The sequence below is a fragment of the Nicotiana sylvestris genome, chromosome 1 (genome assembly GCF_000393655.2).
Source record: "Nicotiana sylvestris chromosome 1, ASM39365v2, whole genome shotgun sequence".
Classification (NCBI taxonomy): domain Eukaryota; kingdom Viridiplantae; phylum Streptophyta; class Magnoliopsida; order Solanales; family Solanaceae; genus Nicotiana; species Nicotiana sylvestris.
Genome location: NC_091057.1, coordinates 57,183,846 through 57,208,697, shown reverse-complemented (window position 1 = coordinate 57,208,697; position 24,852 = coordinate 57,183,846). Strand labels below are relative to the sequence as shown.

Here is a 24,852-nt window from a genome sequence, read left to right as displayed (position 1 = left end):
AATATAATAAAGTACCTTTTACATCTGTGTGAAGCCAAAGTGATTCCTTTCCTCTACTAGGATGCAACTGAAAATTAGTTCAAGATATTCTCGTCATTTCTTTGGCTTTAAGACAATTTTTTAAAGAAAAAAAAGGAACAAAGCAACAACCGGTCACCGTTATTAAGATAAAGAATGGAACAATCATGGCTATATAAATATGCATTCTGTATTTGAAATCACAAAAGTGAGTGATTCAATAAAATTTCCCTTCTTTGCTTCTGTCAAAGCTAAACTTGTCAGGCCATGGCTTCAGGGGCAGGAAAATCAGCAGCATTTATGCTTTTGATACTTAATGTCTTGCTTTACTTCATTGTTATTATAATTGCTTCTTGGGCTGTTAATCATGCCATAGTAAGATCCAAAGAAACAGGTAATTCGTATCGTCCATCTCTTTTTCTTTCCTGTCAAGGCAAAAGTTGTCCTCCATTAGTTCCAACATATTTAATAAATATTTTTTTCTTGATTTTAACGTGTCACAAAAAATATTTGCAGCATCAACTCTGCCAATTCCAGCTAAGATCTTTCCTATATTCTTTCCTTTTGGAAACATGGCAACTGGTTTTCTCATCATATTTTCACTTATTGCTGGAGTGGTGGGCTTCATTACCTCACTTACTGGAATTCAGAATGTGATACAATGGAATGCTCCCAATTTACATGCAGCTGCTTTCTCTTCTCTCACTACTTGGTTACTCACATTACTCGCCATGGGGTAAATAATACTACCACTAAAGTTTATATGTTTGTGGTGCGCGTTACATTTATAATTTTTTGATAATCATATATGGTATAAGTATTTCATAGTAAGAAAAGAGAAAAGGAAATGTTGTAGTCTGCCACTTTTGAGGGTGTTGATCTTTTTTCCTTTTCTTTTTTTTTTGTGTGTGTGTGGCTGCAGGTTGGCTTGTAAGGAGATTGATATGGGGTGGACTGACTCAAACTTGGTAAGTTTCCGCATATTGAGTCAGAAAAAACAGAGGCAGATTCAACATTTTAGTAGCAAGTGCGACCACACACTGACCAACAATATATATATACACACCATCACCACCACCAACAAAAACCCAGTGCAATCTCACGCGTGGGGTCTGGGGAGGGTAATGTGTATGCAGATCTTATTCCTACCTTACGAAGGAATAGAGGCTATTTCCAATACACCAAAAGAACTTAAAACATATAAATAATAAATCAAATCTATTTTGTACCTATTGATTCTACATTATGGATTCAACTTTGATGGTGAATTGGAAATATAGTAGCAATATAAAATTATAATTTTTAATTGCAATTTTTGCAGAGGACCTTGGAGGTAATATTGATAATATTGAGCGGGACACAAATGTTCTGCACTGGTGCAATTCATGCTGGAATTGGAGATGTTGCTACTCGAGACCTTTAAGCAGAGGAAGAGTTTGAAAAGATTCCCAATTTGTTTATACAGAAGAACCTATTATTTTTTCTTTCCCTCTCATTTTACGCATCTTTAAGTTTTAATGTGTGTGTAATATGTATTGATTTTGTTGTCTTGTCCTTTTCTTAATGGACTTTGTAAAGATGTGTTACATGGTGTTCTTTGTCTTGAGCAGATTGAAGAAAGAGTTGTTTGATTTGTTTCTTGGTCTTTTATATTGATTTATAAAAGTGAATTGAATATAAAAATAATTTTTTTTTTTTTTGCAGCCGATTCTAGCGTTCACTTTGAGGTTTTATTGAATATGTCGAAAAGTTTCACATTAAACTATGTGATTTTGTTTACTCTTGCAAGTAACACTAAAGCTATGTGATTATTTGATTAATATTACATGTCCCGCGATAAATAAGGAAGAAATTAAAAAATAGTCAGAGTTACAACTGATCGTTCAAAAATAGCTCAATTTTAAAAGTAATAAAAATTTAGTTGCTTTTCATGTAAAGATAAATCTAAGCGAAAACACTGTTCAAACCCGGAAAATACGCCAGTATATTATACTGGAGTCCCAGCATAAGTATGCTTGAACTCCAGCATATTATACTGGAACTCCAGCATAATATGATGGAGTTCCAGCATAAGTACACTAGAACTCCAGCATAATATACTGGAGTTCCAGCAAGTATAATTGTCCAGTATAATATACTGGAGTTTGGAGCACCGGTGCTCTAGTCTCCAGTATATTATACTGGAGTCAGCAAAGTATACCGGTCCAGCATAATATGCTGGAGTTCATACACATGTGCACTGAACTCTAGTATATTATGCTGGACCGGTCTCTGTTGCAGCAAAATAGTGGTTATTTTTCATTGATTTCGCAAACGCTGACTATTTTTGAATGACCAATTCGAAAACTGATTATACCGTGCTATTTTTAACGATAAATAAGGTAACTTAGTGTACCATCATTTGCCACCCCCAACCCAAAGAGATAGAAAAAAAGAAGAGAAATGTCAGGAATGTGCCATTTGAAAATGCTAAAAAGATGGATGACCAAAAAACCAAGTAGTAATTTCAATATTAGGGAACTAGAATAGCGTGTAATTTTTTTGTTTTTTTGTTTTTTTTATTTGCGGGGGGGGGGGGGGGATGACTCATGATTAATTATTCAATTAACATGAATTGTCAAATAATAAAATATTATAATATTTAGGCCAAGCTGAGGATCTACTGGAAACAACCTCTCTATTCTTACAAGGTAGGGGTAAGGTCTGCATATACACTACCCTCCCCAAACTCCACGGTGTGGGATAATACTAGGTATGTTGTTGTTGTTGTTGTTGTTGTTGTAATATTTAGGCCAACAATATCGATAACAAGTTACCACACGCTAGTAGATGATTTGAACATCAAAGCAAATACTTTAATAACCTAAATATTTAATGATGAGATCATACAATATTTTAAATTAAAACCTATATATTCGGCAATGAGATTCGTTTAGTGATACATTATGCGAGTCTGATGTTGATGATTTGTCAAACTTCATGAAAGAACCAGATAGGAACCTGATACAATCAGGTTCCTTGTGCTCACTGAAACATACCTTGTTGTCTCGCTTTATACTCAAAAAAGACAGACAAGGGAACTACACAGCGAAAGTTAGGATCAGGTCCCCAAGTCGTCGCACAAATTAACTCTACAACTATTAAAGCTGGTGCACTGTACTTGCAATAGTACCGCAATACATCTGCAGTTTGCTAGAGACCGAAAATGTTCTTGTAACTACTCTCATGATCTCCCATATATATACAACATGTTACAAGGCTTTAACCTAATACATGCAATTACAAAGCATACATTCTCTCAAGTGTGCAGCCGCTGCTATTTCCCTCAGGTGCATTGAAGAATAAAGCAGCTACAAAATAAAGGACCAGATCCCAGAAGTGAATATGTCTTGCGCCCTTTAGTATTGTTGTGTCTTTGTTTTATATTATTTAATTGTAAATCTTAGACAGCTTTTTAGAAGCATTTAGTTGGACATCATTTAAACCATAATTGCTTTTGGTTGTTTGACTAGAGTTAGTCAAGTGTGTAGCTTTGTAATAGAGTTATTACAAAGGGCTTACAATATGTTATGTAAGAGGTGAGGGATTAAGAGTTTAATTCCTAGATTGCAATAGCTTTTAATCTAAAATTTGCTCAATTAGTGAAGTTGAAATCCTAATAGGGTAGGTCGACGTGTGCTGGGAGTTTTTCACATAAATATTGTGTGTGTTTTATTTACTAATATTTACTATGGAAACTGATAGAGAACCTGATTCTCTATATTGTTTGATGGACCCTTAACCTAGAAAGGATCTTCATGGCTGCTCCACCAAACTTCGAGAAAGGACAATCAACCTACAGACCACCAATATCCAATGGTCAATACTATGGTTGGTGGAAAACAAGATTGCATGACTTTATCATGGATGAGGACTCGGATCTGTGGGATGTGGTCTGTGATGGCCCTTTTGTTCCCATGAAAAATAATGGTGAGGGAATATCTGCAGTCCCAATAACAAGAATGGAGTATAAAAATGCTGATAAAAAGGCCATCGAGAAGAACTTTAGGGCAAAGAAGATTCTTCTTTGTAGCATTGGACCAGACAAATACAATCGCATATCTACGTGTCAATCTGCTAAAGAGACTGGGAAGCTCTCCAAACTGTCCATCAGGAAACTACTCAAGTTAAGCAGTCCAAAACTAATATGCTTACTACCGAGTATGAGCTTTTCAAGATGAAAGAGGATGAGTCCATTTAAGACATGCATACACGTTTCAGCTCTATTATCAATGAGCTTCACTCCCTTGGAGAAGTCATCCTAAGAAACAAGCTGGTCTGCAAAATACTCAGTGTTCTACCAGTTTCTTGGGAAAGTAGAGTGAATTCTATCACTAAAGCTAAGGATCTGCAAAAGCTGACTATTGATGAACTCATTGGAAATCTCAAAACTTATGAGATGAAGAAGAAGAAAGATCTTGAAAGGAGAGAACTCAAAAATGAGAAGAACCTGGTTCGTAAGGCTAACAACAGTGACTTAGGTTGTGATGAGACAAACATGGTCTATCTTACTCGAAGATTCCATAAAACTGTTTGAAGAAATGGAGGAATTCCCAAGAGAGGAAGTACTAGCAGGACAACAAAAAAAATTATTGTTGTCAGAAGTGCAGAAAGCCAGGACATTTGATCAAAGAGTGTCCTCTTCACAAGCAGGACCACTACAAACACAAAGCAGAGAAAGTGATCAAGAGGAAACAAGTTCCAGACAGAAGATTCAAGAGAAGAGATGTCGCTGACAATATTGTGAAGCAGGCTCTGGCTGCCTGGGGAGATTCCCCAGTGAATCTGAGGGTGAGGATGACCAAAGAGACACCTCCATGATGGTTGTAGAAAGTGGATCTACAGAATATGATTCTATCTTTGCACTCATGGCCAAATATGATGATGATGAGGGCAACGAGGAAGATGAGGTAAATTTTCTTGACGTTCAAAGAAACTTGAAAACTTACTCTCAAAAGAAACTGATATCTTTAGCAAACATTTTGATTTATGCTTATCTCAACCTCATTAATGATAAAAATGCTTTAACTGAGGAAATTGGAGAGGTAGAACAAGAGAGAGATGATTTGGTGGTTGTAGTGATAGATCTGAAGGAACAAATAGAAGAAATAACAAGAGAAAATACCTTGTTAAAATATCAAATAGAAAAATAGATGAACACCCCTAAAGGAAAAGAAGTGGCTTGATAGACTCAACTTAAGCTTGAAAGTGAGCTCAAAGAGGTCAAACTAAGTCTCACTACTAAGCTTGAAAAGAATAGACAACTTCAGAAGGACTTAAAAAGGGCTAAAAATGATTTAGATAAGTCCCTTACATGGACCTGGTCCTCTGATGCAATCACGTTTATGTATAAAAGTACTTGTGGAAACAGACAAAGGAATCGGGTTCCATAAGGCTAAATTCCCTTATAATCCCTATATCAAAATGTTATTTTGACTGATAATTGGCTCTGCAAGGTCAAACTGGTTACTACAAGGACTATTGTAAAGCTAAATTTTAATCTCAGCAGTAAAACAAAGTCTTTGTTGAAAAGCAACCTACTGTTAAGGAACTTGGTACTCAGAATAAGAAATATATGATGCTTGCATGGACAAAAAGAATTTTGATTCACCCATTCTATAATTACAAGGGACCCAAATTGATTTGGGTTCCTAGATCTAACCAGTGATTTTATGTGCATGCAAAAGTGAAAGGAAGCAGCCAAAAATTGTACATGGACAATGGCTGCTATAAACATATGACTGGAAGGATGGATGATTTTCTCTTACTCAAGGCCTTGCAAGGTCGGAGTGTATCCTTTGGAAATGGCAAGAAGGGATATATTATTGGCGTTGGAAAGATTGTCAAAACACTTTTCCACTCAATTGAAAATAGGTATTATGTTAATGGCTTGAAATACAGCTTGTTGAGGTGGAGGTGGAACAGGAACGTTGTCTTGAGGCGGACGGCCTCGTCTAATTGCTCGAGGTTCAAAAGGAACTTCATCAACTTGGTCATCATACCTGTCATCCCCCAATGGCATGTTTCCAAGAAGATCATTGTTATTGAGAGACATTGTATCACCTACAATTGTTTCACAAAAAGATTAGTAACCCAGAAGTAAAGGAAGACAAATCATACACAAAACCAAATATATAGCTAAATCTGTTTTTAGCTCCCCGGCAACGGCACAAAAAAGTGATGTCATCCAAGTTCACACCTCAAATTAGGGTTGTGAAGCGGTCGATGCAATTATAATAACCCAACTAGGAGTCGGGATCAAATCCACATGGAACGTAGATGGGATTAGGAATATACTTGGACTAAGCGTATAATGTGTCCAAAATGCACTTCCACACACTTTGTTGTTTTTGTCCACTTCTAAATTAAGCTATTGTTTGCAAATATAAGACTAGAGAATGATATTTTTGGTGTTGTTTTTTAAGTTATAAAAGATCTATGGTTGTGACTTTCACCTAGGTAGTTGCCTAACGGGTTGTGGGCTTTAGAACAAGTTTCGTTGGTCGGGACACAATATAGCAATCAACATGCAATTACCCACTCAATACCTCTCGGTAATAGAGTGGTTTTGCCTAAGTTGGCTTTATCAAGTCCAAATGGGTAATTCACAAAACAATTGATAGATGCTCAATTAGGGTCTTACTATCTCTAGATTCAATCCTTTAACTGGGACTATCAATTTCTTGAGTTCATCCCAATTTCTTGTTAGCTAAGTTTTCCTGGACTCAATCTCTCTTTCTCAAGTAGAGACAAAGCCAAATAGGCTTGAATCAATGTTTGCAACTATTAATTCTATAATTAAAGCAAGAACTAGGCTAAATATTATACACCCAACCATAAACAAGCCCTAAATCAAATACCTATTAGGTACCCACACTAGAGTTGGGTCACAACCCTAACTAGAAAATTAGCTACTCATAGATGAAAATGAAGAATAAAGAAGAAATGATAATTAAACTCATATTGTAAAATTAAAAGGCAAAAATCTAATGTTTAATCACTAAAGTAAGCTAAAGATACTAAAACCAGTAAAAAAATGGCTACAAACTTTCTGAAGTTCCAACTTGACCTAATTTTGACAAAAAGACTATTTATACACAACTGAAATTATCTGACAAAATTGCCCATGCGGAGGTTTTGCGGCCGCACAATTCTGTGTGCGGTCTGCACTTTGAAGCTGGCTTGACAGGATGGACTTCTGCGGCCGCACTTCTTCAGATTTTGCGGACCGCACATTTCTGAGTGCGGTCGCACTCTTGAACTTGAGCTTAACATGAGACACTTCTGCGGGCCGCACATTTCTGAGTGCGGTCGCACTTTTGAATTCTGTGCTGCACAATAATGGTGCGGTCCACACTTCTTCATGGACCCAGAATCACATCTCTCTGAACCTCATCTTCTGCAACGGCACAATAATTGTGTGTTCCGCACATTGCAAGGAAATCTGTAAGAGGTTTCTTCATGGTCTTCGGTCGCACTCAATATTGTGCGATCCGTATTTTGCTCTTTTTGCTTTGTTTTATTCCTTGTCCCAAAATTACTCCTTCTTCAGTTGATTTTCATCTCTTTGACTCATATTCCAACACTCCTGCAAGTAAGCACATTTCATCAGTTTTCAGGAATTGATAGAATATAAGGGTCCACCAAACTTTATAGAAAACGAGGTTCTCTATCAGGTCTAATAGTACACACACATATACACAACAGTAATTAGATGACAAAAGGAATTTTACATGAAAAATTCACAGCTCAATGGGATTAAAAACCACGACCTACCCTTGTAGGATTTCAACTTCACTACTGAGCAAATTTTGGATTACAACTTATGCAACCTAGGAATTAAACTCTTAAACCCTCACTAACTTGTAACACACCTATTACAAGCCACTTTGAAATAACTCTATTACAAAGACTTTGAAACTTGACTAACTCTAGCCAAGACTTAAACACACAAGTTTAAGGTTTACAAGGGTTTCCTACAGAATGCTTCTTAAACAAGCGAGATAGGAATTTTAGTTTAAGACTATTACAAAGTTACAACTCAAATAAGGATATATAATAACTCTATGTGAGAACTGGTTCGTAGTTGCTTTATTCTTTATTCTTGAAGCACTTGAAATTTTCTTGTTGAATGGTCACGTGAATGAGCTTCTCAAAATGTTCAAGTGATTTGTTTTACTTCCCTTGAATGAATATATACATGTGTGACATCACTTATAATGATGTTATCAAGGTACGTAAAAAGTCTTCCCTAAAAAGTTAACTGCAGCACTGTTCCTGTACTGTAGTATGTGCAGGCAACAACTTTCCATCTGGAAAGTTGACTTCGTACAGTTTCCTCAGGAACAGGTAGGGACCTGTTCCTTCAGCTGGTCCTTCCACTCTGAAGAATTGAATCATATTCCACGCTAAATCCCAACTTGGAACATTGTGATCTTGAGGTCTTGTAAATGTGTAACAGGTTCCTTATCTGGTTCTGGATAGTAAGTTTGTTAGACCATCAAAATATAAAGTAAAGTACTTATAACCAAAGTACTTGTAACCTATCAATTTTCCCTTTTTTATTATGACAAACTTATAATTGAAAATCCTAGAAAGAGCCACTAAGGACCAGATTGTGAACCAGAAAGACCTTAAGTCCCCCCCCCCTTTTGAAGCTCTGCATCCCACCATAATCAGTACCTGAACTTTTGTGAGTACCTGACCTTTTGTGTGTTCCCCCTGAATCTGTAATTTTTTGGATTATTATTCATTCATGCTCTCATCTCATTCATTCATGCATGAATTCATACTTGTTATTATTCAATTAAAACTTCCCCCTTTTGGCATCATAAAAAGCACATAACAGGTTATTGGCATAAAGAAGTCTAGCATAGCTAACTCATGCCACTTATGTGCTTACAACATGATAGAAAATAGAAATAAAAGAGTAGCATCATAGATAGCAAAAAGGAAATCACTTTCATTAACCAGATTTGGGCTTTTACAGGCGGGAGTAGAATCATTGTTTTCATCCACAGTCTAAAACAAACAAAAAAACAATTGCCAGAAACAACAAAACATCACCAAAAGCAACTTAAGAAGATAGACACTGAAAACTGGACACTAAGGGAACATCCTTTAAGGGACACTGGATGAAGGGGGCTTGGAAGAGGAAGCAAGAGTTTGGAGGACAAGATCCATGCAAGTTGTCACGACCCAAACTGAAGGGCCATGACTAGCACCCGACCACACTTGCCGAGCACCAACGTACATTTCATCTAACCTTCATTATTATCTTTTAAGGATGACGAGATAAATATAAATGGTAGACCTAGATCATGGACAACCAGCAATAAAATATGATGGCATGAACATACATAGCAGGGGATGACCAGACAATCAAGAAACTACGTATAAGGTATGAGCTACCACTCTACTATGAAAGACTATACAACAAAAACTAGCCGACAAGGCATACCAAACTATACATGAGCCGACACCTGTCTATGAGCCTCTAAAAGAACATAAGTGTTGCAACATAGCCGGAACAGGGCCCCGACATACCCATAATGTCTATAACAAAAATTGCATACCAAGACCAAGGCAAGTCCGGAGAAGGGATCTCGCCAATCACCGCTGAACTGGACAGTCTACTGTGGTGGGGGAGCTGCACCTACCTGTCTATCAGGACCTGCAGCACGACATGCAGCGTCCACAAATAAAAGGACGTCAGTACGAATAAAGTACTGAGTATGTAAGGCAAGGAACCATAAATACGATCAGTAATGTAAGCAAGGATAAAGAATATACAACCTGTAACATCTTAGTACCTCTGAGGGCTACTTACATGAAATGCATGATACATATGTATAAATACATAAACCTTTAAAGCATTCGCCTCTGTGGGCATCATCATCATCATATCGTACCCGACCATAATAGGCTCGGTAGAATCGTACCCGGCCACGTGGAGCTCGGTAAAACCCAACTGATCAGTGGTTGCACAATAGGTGCCGTACCCGGCCAACTATAGCGTGGCTCGGTAGAGTAAAATAGATACATATATATAATGCATGCTCGACTCATGGAATCACATTCTAAACCTTTCGGAGTGACGTAAGGTCGGTATCCTCTGTACACGTTATTAGGACTAACTCTTCACTATGAACCTTATAAGAATCAGGAAGTACCAACAACATTGATAACATAAGACTAAGAGAAGCAACATTAACATCAATCGTTCCATAAGAGGGAAAACAATGTAAGTACTGCTAGCTTCTAAGAGTAGAGTATCTTGGAAGCTCGTTCATTACATTATGTACAATCGGAGTCGTGCAAAAGAAGGAAAGGGATAGCCTCACATACCTTGTATATACTTCCCCAATCTCAAGCTATGCAATTGTCAAAACTCCTTAGTCTACAATAAGAGAAACGATACTATCGTTATCATTTAAGCGTCATAACTATTATGTATCGACCACAACCTATTTTACGATGAAACGGACAGCACCTCCCCTATATATATGACCTCACACCATTCAAAACAGTCACCAAACAGCCCAAACAACATCAATAATAAACATATTGAGCCTCCCAAAATAGTCCACACATAGCCTAATCACTCCATACATACGACGACCACCGTAGTCGTGTCAAACAACCTGGAAATGTTACGAATAACTATCAGCCCATAACCCTACATATATATGGTGTTTCTCCACACCCTTCCTCCTCCAAAACTCCACAAGATAGTAGTAAAATACGCAGCCCAACAATAACGCAAAACAGTCCACAAAACAATAACATTACTACCAAGCCTTTCGATATATATCTCACAAGTTCTAGCTTCAATGGCTTAGCCGCAACTTGGATAATCTTAAATACATATAGAGTAAGAGGTTCCTTACCTTTATACAGAAAGAACAACTCCAATTTGACCTTAAATTTCCATGAAATATCCCTCCAATGCTGCCACAACAACAAAAAAGCGAAACTAGCGATCAATTAGTGTTTTTCGGCACTAGAATCACTTTAGAAGGCTTGAAATCACCTAGGATTGATATTAAGAACATGAGGGAGTATTTACAGAACATAAACCCTTTAAAACAACCTCCCACACGAGCTGAAACGACACAAAAATGAGCAACAACAAGAAGAACAAGAGACTTACTAGCGCCACGGAATTCCCGACACTTGATTTGTGTTGTTTGCCCTTTTTTTGGGTCTTGAATCTTGAGAGAACCTTGAGAGGATGTTCCTAGGGTTCTAAGGTCTGAAAATAGTGAAAATAAATGACTTAAAACGGGTTGGAGGCATCCTATATAGGTCCAAATATCTTAAACCGACTTAGTGGGCCCCATAGAGAGGTGCTTGGCGCAGTCTCGCGAAAACGCGAATATCTCTCTACTCCGAGATCGTATCGATGAACGGTTTAATGCGTTGGAAACTAGACTCATAGATATTTAATTTGGTTGGTAGATCACCCCGTAATTCCTTGTAAATTATGAGAAAAGATTAGAAACATTTGACCTAATGTTTAAGTAAAATTATGAACCTAAGTTGCGACAACTTTTGTCGACTTTTGTTTCATAACTCGTTTGACTTCAAGACTTATGATACGGATATTATATGATTAAAATACCTTCATAAATGACCTCTTGAGTGTATTAAGCACCGCTAGATTACCTGAAAATTCGAGTTACAACATCCTTGATTCGTTTAACTTCTAATACTGGTTAATCACCCTTATACACTCTTGTATCACTTAAGACCAATAGGATTGACTTCTTATCATCTCAAAGATAATTCCTTCTTGGATTTATGTTAACTAATATATGGCATGAACTAACACATGTGGATATGGGTTGTAACACCCTCCCCCCTTAGGAACATTCGTCCTCGAATGTAAGGGTTTATGGGGAGTTTAAATCATCGTGGATTCCAATGGAAATTTCCGATCAATTTTCCCCTATAAAATGGTCACTAGCAAAACTTGCAAGTAATTAATCCCAACATATGGCTTCACAAGGCTACACAAAGCATTATGCGTATTTACATTATCTACATATCACCATTTTGTATTAAGGAGGAGTATTCTCAAATTATTGCTTACCTCATAGAGCCGTTTCACCTTCCAATGTATTCTGTCTTCCACCAGCATCCTTGTTATCTTTATTCTGGAATAAGTAAGGGTATTTAGACTTCATCTCCTCTTCTGCTTCCCATGTCATTTCTTCCATATTTTTGTTCCTCCACAATACTTTGACGGAAGCTACATCTTTTGTTCTCAGCTTGCGGACTTGCCGATCTAATATCGCCACTGGCACTTCTTCATATGATAGGTCCTCTGTAACTTGTACATCTTTGATAGGGATGACTCGAGAAGGGTCTCCAATACATTTTCTCAACATAGATACATGGAATACCGGGTGAACAAATTCCAATTCGGATGGCAATTCTAACTCATAAGCAACCTGTCCAATCCGTCGAAGAATTTTATACGGCCCGATATACCTTGGACTCAGCTTACCTTTCTTCCCAAAACGCATAATACCCTTCATTGGTGAGATCCTCAGGAAAACCCAATCACCAACCTCAAACTCTAGATCACGACGTCGGACATCAGAATAAGATTTTTGCCTGCTTTGTGCCGTCCTCAATCGCTCCTGTATCACTTTCACCTTCTCAATAGCTTGGTGAATCAAATCTGGCCCATATAATTCTGTTTCACCGACTTCGAACCATCCAACTGGTGATCTACATCTCCTCCCGTATAGTGCCTCATATGGGGCCATTTTAATACTGGAATGGTAGCTATTGTTATAGGCGAATTCTATGAGTGGAAGATGATCATCCCAATTCCCCTTAAAATCTAGAACACATGCTCGTAGCATATCTTCCAGTGTCTGAATGGTACGTTCAGCCTGTCCGTCAGTCTGCGGATGAAATGCAGTGCTGAGATTTACCTGTGTGCCTAAACCCTTCTGGAAAGACCTCCAAAAGTTAGCCGTAAATTGAGCTCCTCGGTCTGATATAATAGATATGGGCACACCATGAAGCCTAACAATCTCCTTGATATACAACTTCGCATAATCTTCAGCCGTGTAAGTTGTCTTCACTGGCAGAAAATGGGCACATTTTGTAAGTCGATCAATTATCACCCAGATGGAGTCAAACTTATGATAAGAGCGAGGTAATCCAATAATGAAGTCCATATTAATCACCTCCCACTTCCAGGTCGGAATCTCTATATTTTGAAGCAATCCACCGGGTTTCTGATGTTCTATCTTTACTTGTTGACAATTGGGACACTGGGCTACAAATTCTGCAATAGACTTCTTCATATTATCCCACCAATACTGCTCCTTGACATCATGATACATCTTTGTCGAGCCGGGATGGATGGAATATCGGGATTGATGAATCTCATTCATAATCTTCTCTCGCAACCCTGCCACATTAGGCACACACAATCGGCTCTGGTATCTCAGTGCCCCATCTTTTCCGATCCCAAAAGCCATACTTTTACACTGTTGAATGCTTTCTCTTAATCGTACTAAGATAGGATCTTCATATTGTCGTGCTTTTACCTCGGCTACCAAAGATGATTCTGATGTATTCTGTACAGTAACACCTCCATCATCAGAGTCTAACAATCTGATTCTCATATTGGCTAGCTGATGAAGCTCTTTAATCAACCCCCATCTACCTGCCTCAATATGTACTAAGCTTCCCATTGATTTACGGCTGAGAGCATCTGCCACAACATTGGCTTTACCGGGATGATACAATATCTCGACGTCGTAGTCTTTCAATAATTCAAGCCACCTACGCTGCCTCAAATTCAACTCTTTCTGCTTGAAGATGTATTGTAAACTCTTGTGATCTGTGTAGATGTCAACATGGACGCCGTATAAGTAGTGCCGCCATATCTTCAAAGCATATATTACTGCAGCCAATTCCAAATCATGGGTTGGATAATTCTTTTCATGCTTCTTCAATTGTCTTGATGCATAAGCAATCACATTCCCACGCTGCATCAATACGCACCCCAAACCTATACCTGAGGCATCACAATATACCACATAACCTTCTGTTCCTTCAGGAAGAGTGAGCACTGGTGCAGATGTCAATCGATTCTTCAACTCCTGAAAACTACGTTCACAAGTGTCAGACCACTGGAATTTGGTAGCTTTTTGTGTTAACTTAGTCAATGGTGATGATATAGAGGAAAATCCTTCTACAAACCGCCTATAATATCCTGCTAGCCCTAGGAAGCTGCGGACTTCTGATGGTGTTGTAGGTCTCGGCCAATTCTTTACTGCATCGATCTTCTGAGTGTCGACACTAATACCCTCATCAGATATCACATGGCCAAGGAATGCTACTGAGTTCAGCCAGAATTCACATTTGGAGAGCTTAGCATATAACTTACGATCCTGAAGCGTCTGTAATACTATCCGCAAGTGGCCCGCGTGTTCCGCCTCCGAACGAGAATACACTAGAATGTCATCAATGAATACAATCACGAACACATCAAGATAGGGCCTGAATATAGTATTCATGAGATCCATAAAAGCTGCTGGGGCATTTGTTAGCCCGAACGACATCACCAAGAACTCAAAGTGCCCATATCTTGTCCGGAAGGCCGTCTTTGGAATATCTTTCTCCCTAACCCTTACCTGATGATACCCTGAACGTAAATCAATCTTGGAGAAATACTTGGCACCCTGGAGTTGGTCAAACAGGTCATCAATTCTTGGAAGTGGATACTTGTTCTTTATAGTAGACTTATTCAACTGTCGATAGTCGATACACATCCGTAACGACCCGTCTTTCTTCCGCACGAATAGGACTGGTGCACCCCAAGGTGAAGTGCTAGGCCTAATAAAGCCCTTATCTAGCAAGTCCTTCAACTGCACCTTCAACTCTTGCAACTCTGCCGGGGCCATTCTGTATGGAGGAATAGAGATCGGTTGAGTGTCAGGCAACACATCAATGCTAAACTCAATCTCCCTTTCAGGAGGAAGGCCTGGGAGTTCATCTGGGAAAACATCTGGGAATTCGTTGACCACAGGGATTGATTGTAAAGTAGGCGGTTTCGCCTCCGCATCCCTAACGCGAACGAGATGATAAATGTAACCTTTTGAGATCATTTTCCTTGCCTTAAGATAGGAAATAAACCTACCTTTCGGTGTAGCAATGTTCCCTTTCCATTCAATGACGGGTTCACCCGGAAATTGGAACCTAACCATCTTCGTACGACAGTCAACATTTGCATAGCATGAGGCCAACCAGTCCATTCCTATTATCACATCAAAATCAACCATTTCTAACTCAAATAAATTTGCCGAGGTTTGACGACTACAAATCATCACAGTGCAACCTCTATATACCCTTCTAGCAATCACAGAATCTCCTATCGGAGTAGATACCGCGAGGGGTTTACTTATCAATTCAGGTTCAATGCCAAACTTATTAGCCACAAAGGGTGTAACATATGATAATGTAGATCCCGGATCAATCAGCGCATATACATCATAAGAAAACACAGATATAATACCTGTAACAACATCTGGAGATGACTCGAGATCCTGTCGACCTACTAGAGCATAGGTTCGATTTTGAGCACCACTCGAACTCGGCACTGCACCTCTACCCCTACCACGACCTGTCGACTGCTGAAAACCCCGTGCTGGAGGTCGAACTGATGAGGAAGAACCAGACACAGATCCAGTCGGCTGAGCCATACCATCACCTCCTCTATTAGGACAATCCCGCATCATATGGCCAGGCTGCCCGCACGAATAGCATGCATCAGAACCTCGACGACACAGTCCAAAGTGGGCCTTGCCGCACTGATCACAATGTGGTGTTGGGGGTCTCATCTGACTAGTATCCCTGTGATGTTGCGAGCCAGATGCCCGCGAACTCTGACCTGGACCAGAATAGGATCGATCATATCGAGGCCTCTGAAACTGTGGAGGAGCACTAGCTACAGGTGGCGCCGAACTCCTCGAAAACTGTGGCCTGATGCGGCCTCTGAAGTCATCAGAATACCCTGCAAATCTCGCCCTCTTATGCTGGCCTCTATCCTGCTCCCTAACTGCCCTCTGCTGGCGCTTACGATCCTCTAGGGTCTGGGCATAAGCTTGAATACGGGAAATATCCATGCCCTCCACCAAGGAGGCTGTCGTACACTCATTTATCAGATGTGGTCCCAACCCATTCACGAACATATGCACCCTATCACTCATCTCGGCCACCATATGGGGAGCATACCTTGCCAAAGAATCAAACTGCATACTGTACTCTCGCACACTCATATTACCTTGTCTAAGGTTCAAGAACTTATCAGCTCTAGCTCGTCGTATCTCAACTGGCAAGTAGTGACGAAGAAAGGCCTCAGAAAATTCCTTCCACACAGCTGGAGGAGGGTTCGGACCCCTGGATCTCTCCCAACTATCATACCAGAGAACCGCTAAATCCCGTAGCCGATAAGAAGCCAACTCTACTGCCTCTGTATCACTAACATGCATAACCCGAAGTGTACGATGAACCTGGTCAATAAAAGTCTGTGGGTCCTCCTTGGGGTCTGATCCGGTAAACACTGGAGGGTCTAAATTAATAAAATCACGAACTCTTGTACTAACTGGTTTCTCAGCAGCACCTGTATTCTGCCTCTGAGCCTGAGCAGCTACCAAGCTAGTCAATAACTGCAAAGCACTCTGCATATCCTGGTCTGGAGTGCCAGACGGAGGAACTGGAGGCGCTGGGTGCCTTCTAATATCCTCTGGAGGAGATGGAGTAGATAAGGTATGAGAGGGCATCTCACTTTGAGCCTCACTTTGTCCTGCTCTGACTTGGGGCACCTGACTGGTACCCTCTCCCGCTGCTGTATCAAGCCGTCTACTAATCGTTTGCTTCCTAGTCGAAGGCATCACTGAAAAAAACAAGGTGAATATTAGAGACGAACACTTACGACTCAACTCTACGCACGATCTAGATTCAGGAAGAAGGTAACAACCCTAGATGTCATGTAGCCTCCTGATTATAAATGTGGCGCGCTACACATCCATAATCAAGACTCTACTAGACACGGCTCATAGACAACCCCTAGGACAGACTTGCTCTGATACCAAGTTTGTCACGACCCAAACTGAAGGGCCATGACTAGCACCCGACCACACTTGCCGAGCACCAACGTACATTTCATCTAACCTTCATTATTATCTTTTAAGGCTGACGAGATCAATATAAATGGTAGACCTAGATCATGGACAACCAGCAATAAAATATGACGGCATGAACATACATAGCAGGGGATGACCAGACAATCAAGAAACTACGTATAAGGTATGAGCTACCACGCTACTATGAAAGACTATACAACAAAAACTAGCCGACAAGGCATACCAAACTATACATGAGCCGACACCTGTCTATGAGCCTCTAAAAGAACATAAGTGTTGCAACATAGCCGGAACAGGGCCCCGACATACCCATAATGTCTATAACAAAAATTGCATACCAAGACCAAGGCAAGTCCGGAGAAGGGATCTCGCCAATCACCGCTGAACTGGACAGTCTACTGTGGTGGGGGAGCTGCACCTGTCTGTCTATCAGGACCTGCAGCACGACATGCAGCGTCCACAAATAAAAGGACGTCAGTACGAATAAAGTACTGAGTATGTAAGGCAAGGAACCATAAATACGATCAGTAATGTAAGCAAGGATAAAGAATATACAACCTGTAACATCTTAGTACCTCTGAGGGCTACTTACATGAAATGCATGATACATATGTATAAATACATAAACCTTTAAAGCATTCGCCTCTGTGGGCATCATCATCATCATATCGTACCCGGCCATAATAGGCTCGGTAGAATCGTACCCGGCCACGTGGAGCTCGGTAAAACCCAACTGATCAGTGGTTGCACAATAGGTGTCGTACCCGGCCAACTATAGCGTGGCTCGGTAGAGTAAAATAGATACATATATATAATGCATGCTCGACTCATGGAATCACATTCTAAACCTTTCGGAGTGACGTAAGGTCGGTATCCTCTGTACACGTTATTAGGACTAACTCTTCACTATGAACCTTATAAGAATCAGGAAGTACCAACAACATTGATAACATAAGAATAAGAGAAGCAACATTAACATCAATCGTTCCATAAGAGGGAAAACAATGTAAGTACTGCTAGCTTCTAAGAGTAGAGTATCTTGGAAGCTCGTTCATTACATTATGTACAATCGGAGTCGTGCAAAAGAAGGAAAGGGATAGCCTCACATACCTTGTATATACTGCCCCAATCTCAAGCTATGCAATTGTCAAAACTCCTTAGTCTACAATAAGAGAAACGATACTATCGTTATCATTTAAGCGTCATAACTATTATGTATCGACCACAACCTATTTTACGATGAAACGGACAGCACCTCCCCTATATATATGACCTCACACCATTCAAAACAGTCACCAAACAGCCCAAACAACATCAATAATAAACATATTGAGCCTCCCAAAATAGTCCACACATAGCCTAATCACTCCATACATACGACGACCACCGTAGTCGTGTCAAACAACCTGGAAATGTTACGAATAACTATCAGCCCATAACCCTACATATATATGGTGTTTCTCCACACCCTTCCTCCTCCAAAACTCCACAAGATAGTAGTAAAATACGCAGCCCAACAACAACGCAAAACAGTCCACAAAACAATAACATTACTACCAAGCCTTTCGATATATATCTCACAAGTTCTAGCTTCAATGGCTTAGCCGCAACTTGGATAATCTTAAATACATATAGAGTAAGAGGTTACTTACCTTTATACAGAAAGAACAACTCCAATTTGACCTTAAATTTCCATGAAATATCCCTCCAATGCTGCCACAACAACAAAAAAGCGAAACTAGCGATCAATTAGTGTTTTTCGGCACTAGAATCACTTTAGAAGGCTTGAAATCACCTAGGATTGATATTAAGAACATGAGGGAGTATTTACAGAACATAAACCCTTTAAAACAACCTCCCACACGAGCTGAAACGACACAAAAATGAGCAACAACAAGAAGAACAAGAGACTTACTAGCGCCACGGAATTCCCGACACTTGATTTGTGTTGTTTGCCCTTTTTTTGGGTCTTGAATCTTGAGAGAACCTTGAGAGGATGTTCCTAGGGTTATAAGGTCTGAAAATAGTGAAAAGAAATGACTTAAAACGGGTTGGAGGCATCCTATATAGGTCCAAATATCTTAAACCGACTTAGTGGGCCCCATAGAGAGGTGCTTGGCGCAGTCTCGCGAAAACGCGAATATCTCTCTACTCCGAGATCGTATCGATGAACGGTTTAATGAGTTGGAAACTAGACTCATAGATATTTAATTTTGTTGGTAGATCACCCCGTAATTCCTTGTAAATTATGAGAAAAGATTAGAAACATTTGACCTAATGTTTAAGTAAAATTATGAACCTAAGTTGCGACAACTTTTGTCGACTTTTGTTTCATAACTCGTTTGACTTCAAGACTTATGATACGGATATTATATGATTAAAATACCTTCATAAATGACCTCTTGAGTGTATTAAGCACCGCTAGATTACCTGAAAATTCGAGTTACAACATCCTTGATTCGTTTAACTTCTAATACTGGTTAATCACCCTTATACACTCTTGTATCACTTAAGACCAATAGGATTGACTTCTTATCATCTCAAAGATAATTCCTTCTTGGATTTATGTTAACTAATATATGGCATGAACTAACACATGTGGATATGGGTTGTAACACAAGCATTCACGGACATTTACTCATTGAGCAGTCTTTCTTTCAGGTCCTCCACCTGTTTCCTGAGTTCAACATTCTCCTTTGTTAGGCGTGCAACCTCTGCGCTGTGAGAACTACTAGAATCATGTGCCTCTTGGAACTTACTGAGCTGAATCTCAAGAATCGCGTTCCTAGCCTCAACTTTCAGATCTCCTCTGTGCACTATTCTGAGCATTTATCAGTTGAGAGATTGTGGAAGTGCTTCCAATTCCTCCGACTTTGTCAATACACTCACACTCCTCCAGAGTAGTTTTTGAAAATGATTTCTTTTTGGTAACCACTTTGGCCTGTCCCAGAGGTACTTTGAAAAACTCAAAGACCTTTGTGAGAAGGAACCCATAAGGGCCGTCTAGGATTCCCATCTCTAAGGTTTTCCACCTTCTGCATATGCTCAATTATTATGGAAGGCAAATTGATGGAGGAAACATTATCCAAGGCTTCCATAAGGAATAGGTTAGCTTTGGATGCAACAGATCTTCTTTAAGCGCAGGAAAGCAACACTTTGTTAACCATCTCAGAAAGTAACTAATATACTGGAAGGAGTGCCTTCTTATGCACCTGTTCCCCATGATGTACTACCTTGTCCTTGACAATGGCATTTCTAAAGTTTGGTCTGCAGGCACCCTGAACAGATGACAATCTTTCGGTAGGAACACCCAGAATTGACCCTAATAAGGCAGATTCCATCACTATGTCCACCCCATTAACCAACACACAGATTTGATCACCATCTATTGTGAAGAGGCTGGTGTAGAAACTTCGTACCTCCTCCTCATACACTATAGGAGCCATACTTGTAAATAGATTGGTCCACTGTTGAGAAACACAAATGTCCACTAATTGTCTTATCCTAGCACTCTCTAGAATGTCAGAGGCAAATGTGCGGCCTCACAGTTCTTTCTGATTCCCCAACTTCCTTTTCTCAGACCTCAGAGACCCACTCATTTTTCCTTTCTTGATGGAACCAGGTTCCTTATCATCATCATCATCCTTTTTTCTTTTCACTGACTTGATAATAAACTTTTCCTTCTCCACTAACTTGTTCTGTATATGTTCACCAAATATTTCACTTCGTCCTCATCAGACTTGTCACCATGCTCCTTCACTATCTTTTTACCAGAATTTCTTACCAACTTTTTACTGGAACAAGCAACAACACTCTTGGAAGAACTCTCAGCACCCTTAGATGTGTGCCTTGAGGATTGAGAGAGAAAGAGTGCTTCTTCCTTGAAGACTTGCGGGTCAGAGAACTAGGTTCCTCTTTGGTTTCCTTATCCATATCAACTACAGGGACATCCTTTGATTTTACAATTTTTCCATCTTTGACCAACCTCTCCTTCTCCGACTCCTTTGCTCTTCTTGAGAGTAGACTCTAGAGCCTCTTTTTGCTGCAACCGTGTAGTAGGTTGCTTAAGAGGTGGCTCTGAAGTTACCACTGTCTTAGTCCTAGCTTTGATAAAACTAGCATAAACCAAATCATCTGCATCTTCTTCACTATCAGGATTCGTCTCAGGCACCACCATATTCAAAGGCTCAGCATAGAAGTGGGGAGAGAGATCAGGATCAATACTGTTTTGTGGAGATGACTCCTGACCTGGATCCTCCACTGAGGGATCAGGTTCATCATTTGGACCCTAGTAGCATTATCTTGTGCAGGTTGTTTAAATGGCACAATTGCTCCCTTTTCTTCTGATGGCTGAGGCTCTTCCCTCTAAGGTTCAAACCCTCCTACACATTCCTCTACAATGATCCCTTCTGACGCAATGGAAAACGTATTCTCCATTCCCTCATTTTCTTGTGGTTCCATGGTGATTTCAATAGACGAAGGAGTAATACCTATAGAGTCACAACTTGTCATGGTGGTCTCAGTCTCTTCATGACTAATCACCAGATCTTCACTCAAGTGACCAACCATGGATAGAGTTGAAGGTTCCTGAACGAGGTCCCCTTGTTTACCCTGTTCATCCGTTTGACTCTGTTTGACCAGTGAGACTGGAGGAGGACAAACATTCTCAAACTTGCTCAGATAAGGAGTAGACTCGGAGTGAGTAGGAGAGGGAGTGGAGTGTGGATGATACTCTGCTTTAGGGTTTGGACTAGTGATTGTGTTGGGAGAGGAGTTCACCGCTAAGATACTGACTGGTGAGGACTTAATCACAGTGTTGTAAGGCACATTGAAGGTTGCTTGATTTTTAGACATGATGAGATTATTCTTGAAAGACTGTGGATTTAAGAAGAGAGAAGACAAAGAGGAAATTTTGAATTTGGAAGAGAAAGGGTTGTGATGTTGATTTAATTATTGATGAGGGATCGGTTGTAAAATAGCGGCAACCTTTTGCTTGGTAGATGTATCGCTTGGAAAAGGAGTGACATTTGGGTTGTGACGTATTGGCTAAAGAGACACGACTTTAAAGAGAGTGTCACGTTGATGATGATGTGGCATTGTTTTTGTCCATTTTAATTTGTGTATGAAAGAACAAAGAAGCTACTAACCTGCATCAGAAAACTAGGTTCCCTGATAGGTCTGGAAAGTGAGTTTTAACCCCTTATGCATCATGCACTGCATCATCTGCTTCTGTAGTCATCATGTGTGTCTACCTATAACGGTATAAAAGTGAGTTAGATTTAGCCAGAAAACACTTTAGCTAGCTTTTACCTGACTATAAATTTCATAACCAATAATGAGGAACCAGGTTCTCAGTTGGGTTTTATCATCCCCCAGTGCAAGGCGATTTTTCTTAGAGTGATTTCTTCCTAGATCTTTTGGTGAGGATGTCTGCAACTTGATCTTTAGCAGTCACTGTATTTGGCCCTCTTGAGTTGGACTCAAGTTCTTCCAATTTGTTACTTGGTCCACAACACTTGACCACAACAGGATGTTGATGATACATATTCTGCTTCATCGGTTGAGAGTGCCATTGAATTTTGCTTTCTTGAGCCTCATGAGACAAGACAGGAACTCAAAGAATGTCCCATTTCAGGCGAGCTTTTCCTATCCATTACTTGGAGGACAGTAGAGAACCATGTCATGTGTTCCTCTAAGACATCTCAAAATTTTTACACCAGCCTTTTGATGAGAATCCTTTGGATTTGAATGAAACCTTGCACAGAACCCAACTATGAGCATGATGTCTGGTCTACTTGTAGTGAAATACAGGAGTGATTCAGTGATGTCTCTATGCATGGTCTGATTTAGAGAAGAACCAGGTTCATCTATGTCTGGGCGTGTAGCTGTGGCAATGGGAGTGTTGATGACCTGTGATGCTTCTATACCAAAACCTTTTTCAACAACTCATTTTTCAACTTCTGTTGTTATAGACGCGGGACCAGTTTCCTTACTGCAATCAATGAGCGTTCTCTACCTTGATCAGTATATTTGTTCTCTCTTGAGATGAGTACATCAGGAGGATTCCTCCATCTCTTTCACCACCAGATTTTCAAGGCTGATCCTTCCCATTGTTGAGAACATAACAATTGTACCCAAATATACTCAATTTTGTCATCAACTTTGGTCAAGATGTTTGCAATCCCTCCATCAAATAATATTGACCGTACGAAATCATCAAGAGTCCCTTTCTTCCTTTTTACAAATACATTTGTTGTGGTGTTCTTAGAGCTAAGCAGTTGAGTAATTCTTCTTTGAATACATCATTCATCCACTATGGCATTATCCAAACCTGTTCCATGATCTGATTTGATGCAAGCCACGTTTGATCTTCTTGACAAGAGCCACAATTACTTGAAAGATCTCATCTTAGGTTCTGAAGAGCAGAGTCCAAGTGGTCTTGAGGTGCTGACTACCCCCTTTATCGGCTTAGATGGAGATCTGACATATTTTTCTTTTGCACAGGCATTGCACACTTTGTGTTCTTGATACTCAACTTGGTTAGATCATGAACTAGGTCCTTCAGGTCCAGTTTGTTTAGTGATAGATAACTTGTAATGCTCCAGTTTTTTGTCCCATAGTTCAGCATTATCTTTAATAGCTTTCAACCAACTTATATCTGCACTCTGTAGAAGCTCAATCACTGCAACATAAGTACTCTTGTGTCTTTTGGTTACAACATCACCTCACCAGTCATAGGATTTGAGATTGTACATATCCTGGACAAGAATTCCACCTTATTTCCTTTGACAAAAATCTTCCAACTCCTAGAGCATACCCCATTTTTGCTATTTTCAAAAGGGTAAGTTCTCTCCTTGCAGGGCTTTTAGTGAAGGAAAATTGATTGTATTTCCAGTCCTGTCCTTTAAGTAGCCGTTAATCATATGTCATTATTGGTTGCTCCCCTTCACTGCTCCCTACACATGGAAATTAAGGGTTAGATTTAGGAACCCAAACGAGTTTGGGTCCCTTGTTAGGAGAAAAAAGATGAATGAGTGCTCTCTTAGTCTAAGCAGGCAAAATGCATTTCCTATTTGATGGTTTCCTATTTGATGGACCAGGTCCTCTTGCAGTAGTTACTCTCTCAGCAAAGACTCTATTTTTCTGATGAGACTGAACATTGGCCATGCAGTTTTCCTTGAGGTGTCCATTGTTACCACAATGGGTGCATAGCCAATTGTCAGATACAGTAACATACTTGCTATGAGGGTTGTAGAGAATCTTTTCCCTTTGAAACCCAATCCCCTGCCTATTTTCCCCATATTTGGTGTACATGGCAGTGATATCATCAGAGACTAGGTCCACTTAAGCGATTTTTCAAGATCACTCTTCACTTTCCCAAGTTCTTCCTGAAGCTGTTTTGTTTTTCTCAAGTTCAGCACACAAACTAGTCTTTACCAAATTTAACTCATTTTCAAGCTTAATGTGTGCTTCACTTGCAACTTCCTTCCCCTTTTCAGAGTTTCCAGGTCTACAACAACAACAACAACAACAACGACCCAGTATAATCCCACAAGTGGGGTCTGGGGAGGGTAATATGTACGCAGACCTTACCCCTACCCCGAAGGGTAGAGAGACTGTT

At 39.9% G+C, this 24,852-nt stretch overlaps 2 protein-coding genes across 2 annotated transcripts; both read left to right on the top strand.

Annotated features, from left to right (window-relative positions):
* The first annotated feature begins 214 nt into the window (after positions 1-214).
* Positions 215-1,721, top strand: LOC104223805 (membrane protein PM19L). The gene is made up of 4 exons (XM_009775308.2): positions 215-412; positions 535-754; positions 941-986; positions 1,340-1,721. Exons 1-4 carry the CDS (start codon positions 286-288, stop codon positions 1,439-1,441), a joined length of 495 nt encoding a protein of 164 aa, XP_009773610.1. The 5' UTR covers positions 215-285; the 3' UTR covers positions 1,442-1,721.
* A 2,094-nt stretch (positions 1,722-3,815) lies between these two features.
* LOC138870156 (uncharacterized) lies at positions 3,816-4,878 on the top strand. Its single transcript, XM_070147875.1, has 3 exons — positions 3,816-4,183; positions 4,279-4,558; positions 4,660-4,878. The coding sequence occupies exons 1-3, from the start codon at positions 3,816-3,818 to the stop codon at positions 4,876-4,878; spliced, it is 867 nt and encodes a 288-aa protein (XP_070003976.1).
* The last annotated feature ends 19,974 nt before the right edge of the window (positions 4,879-24,852 follow it).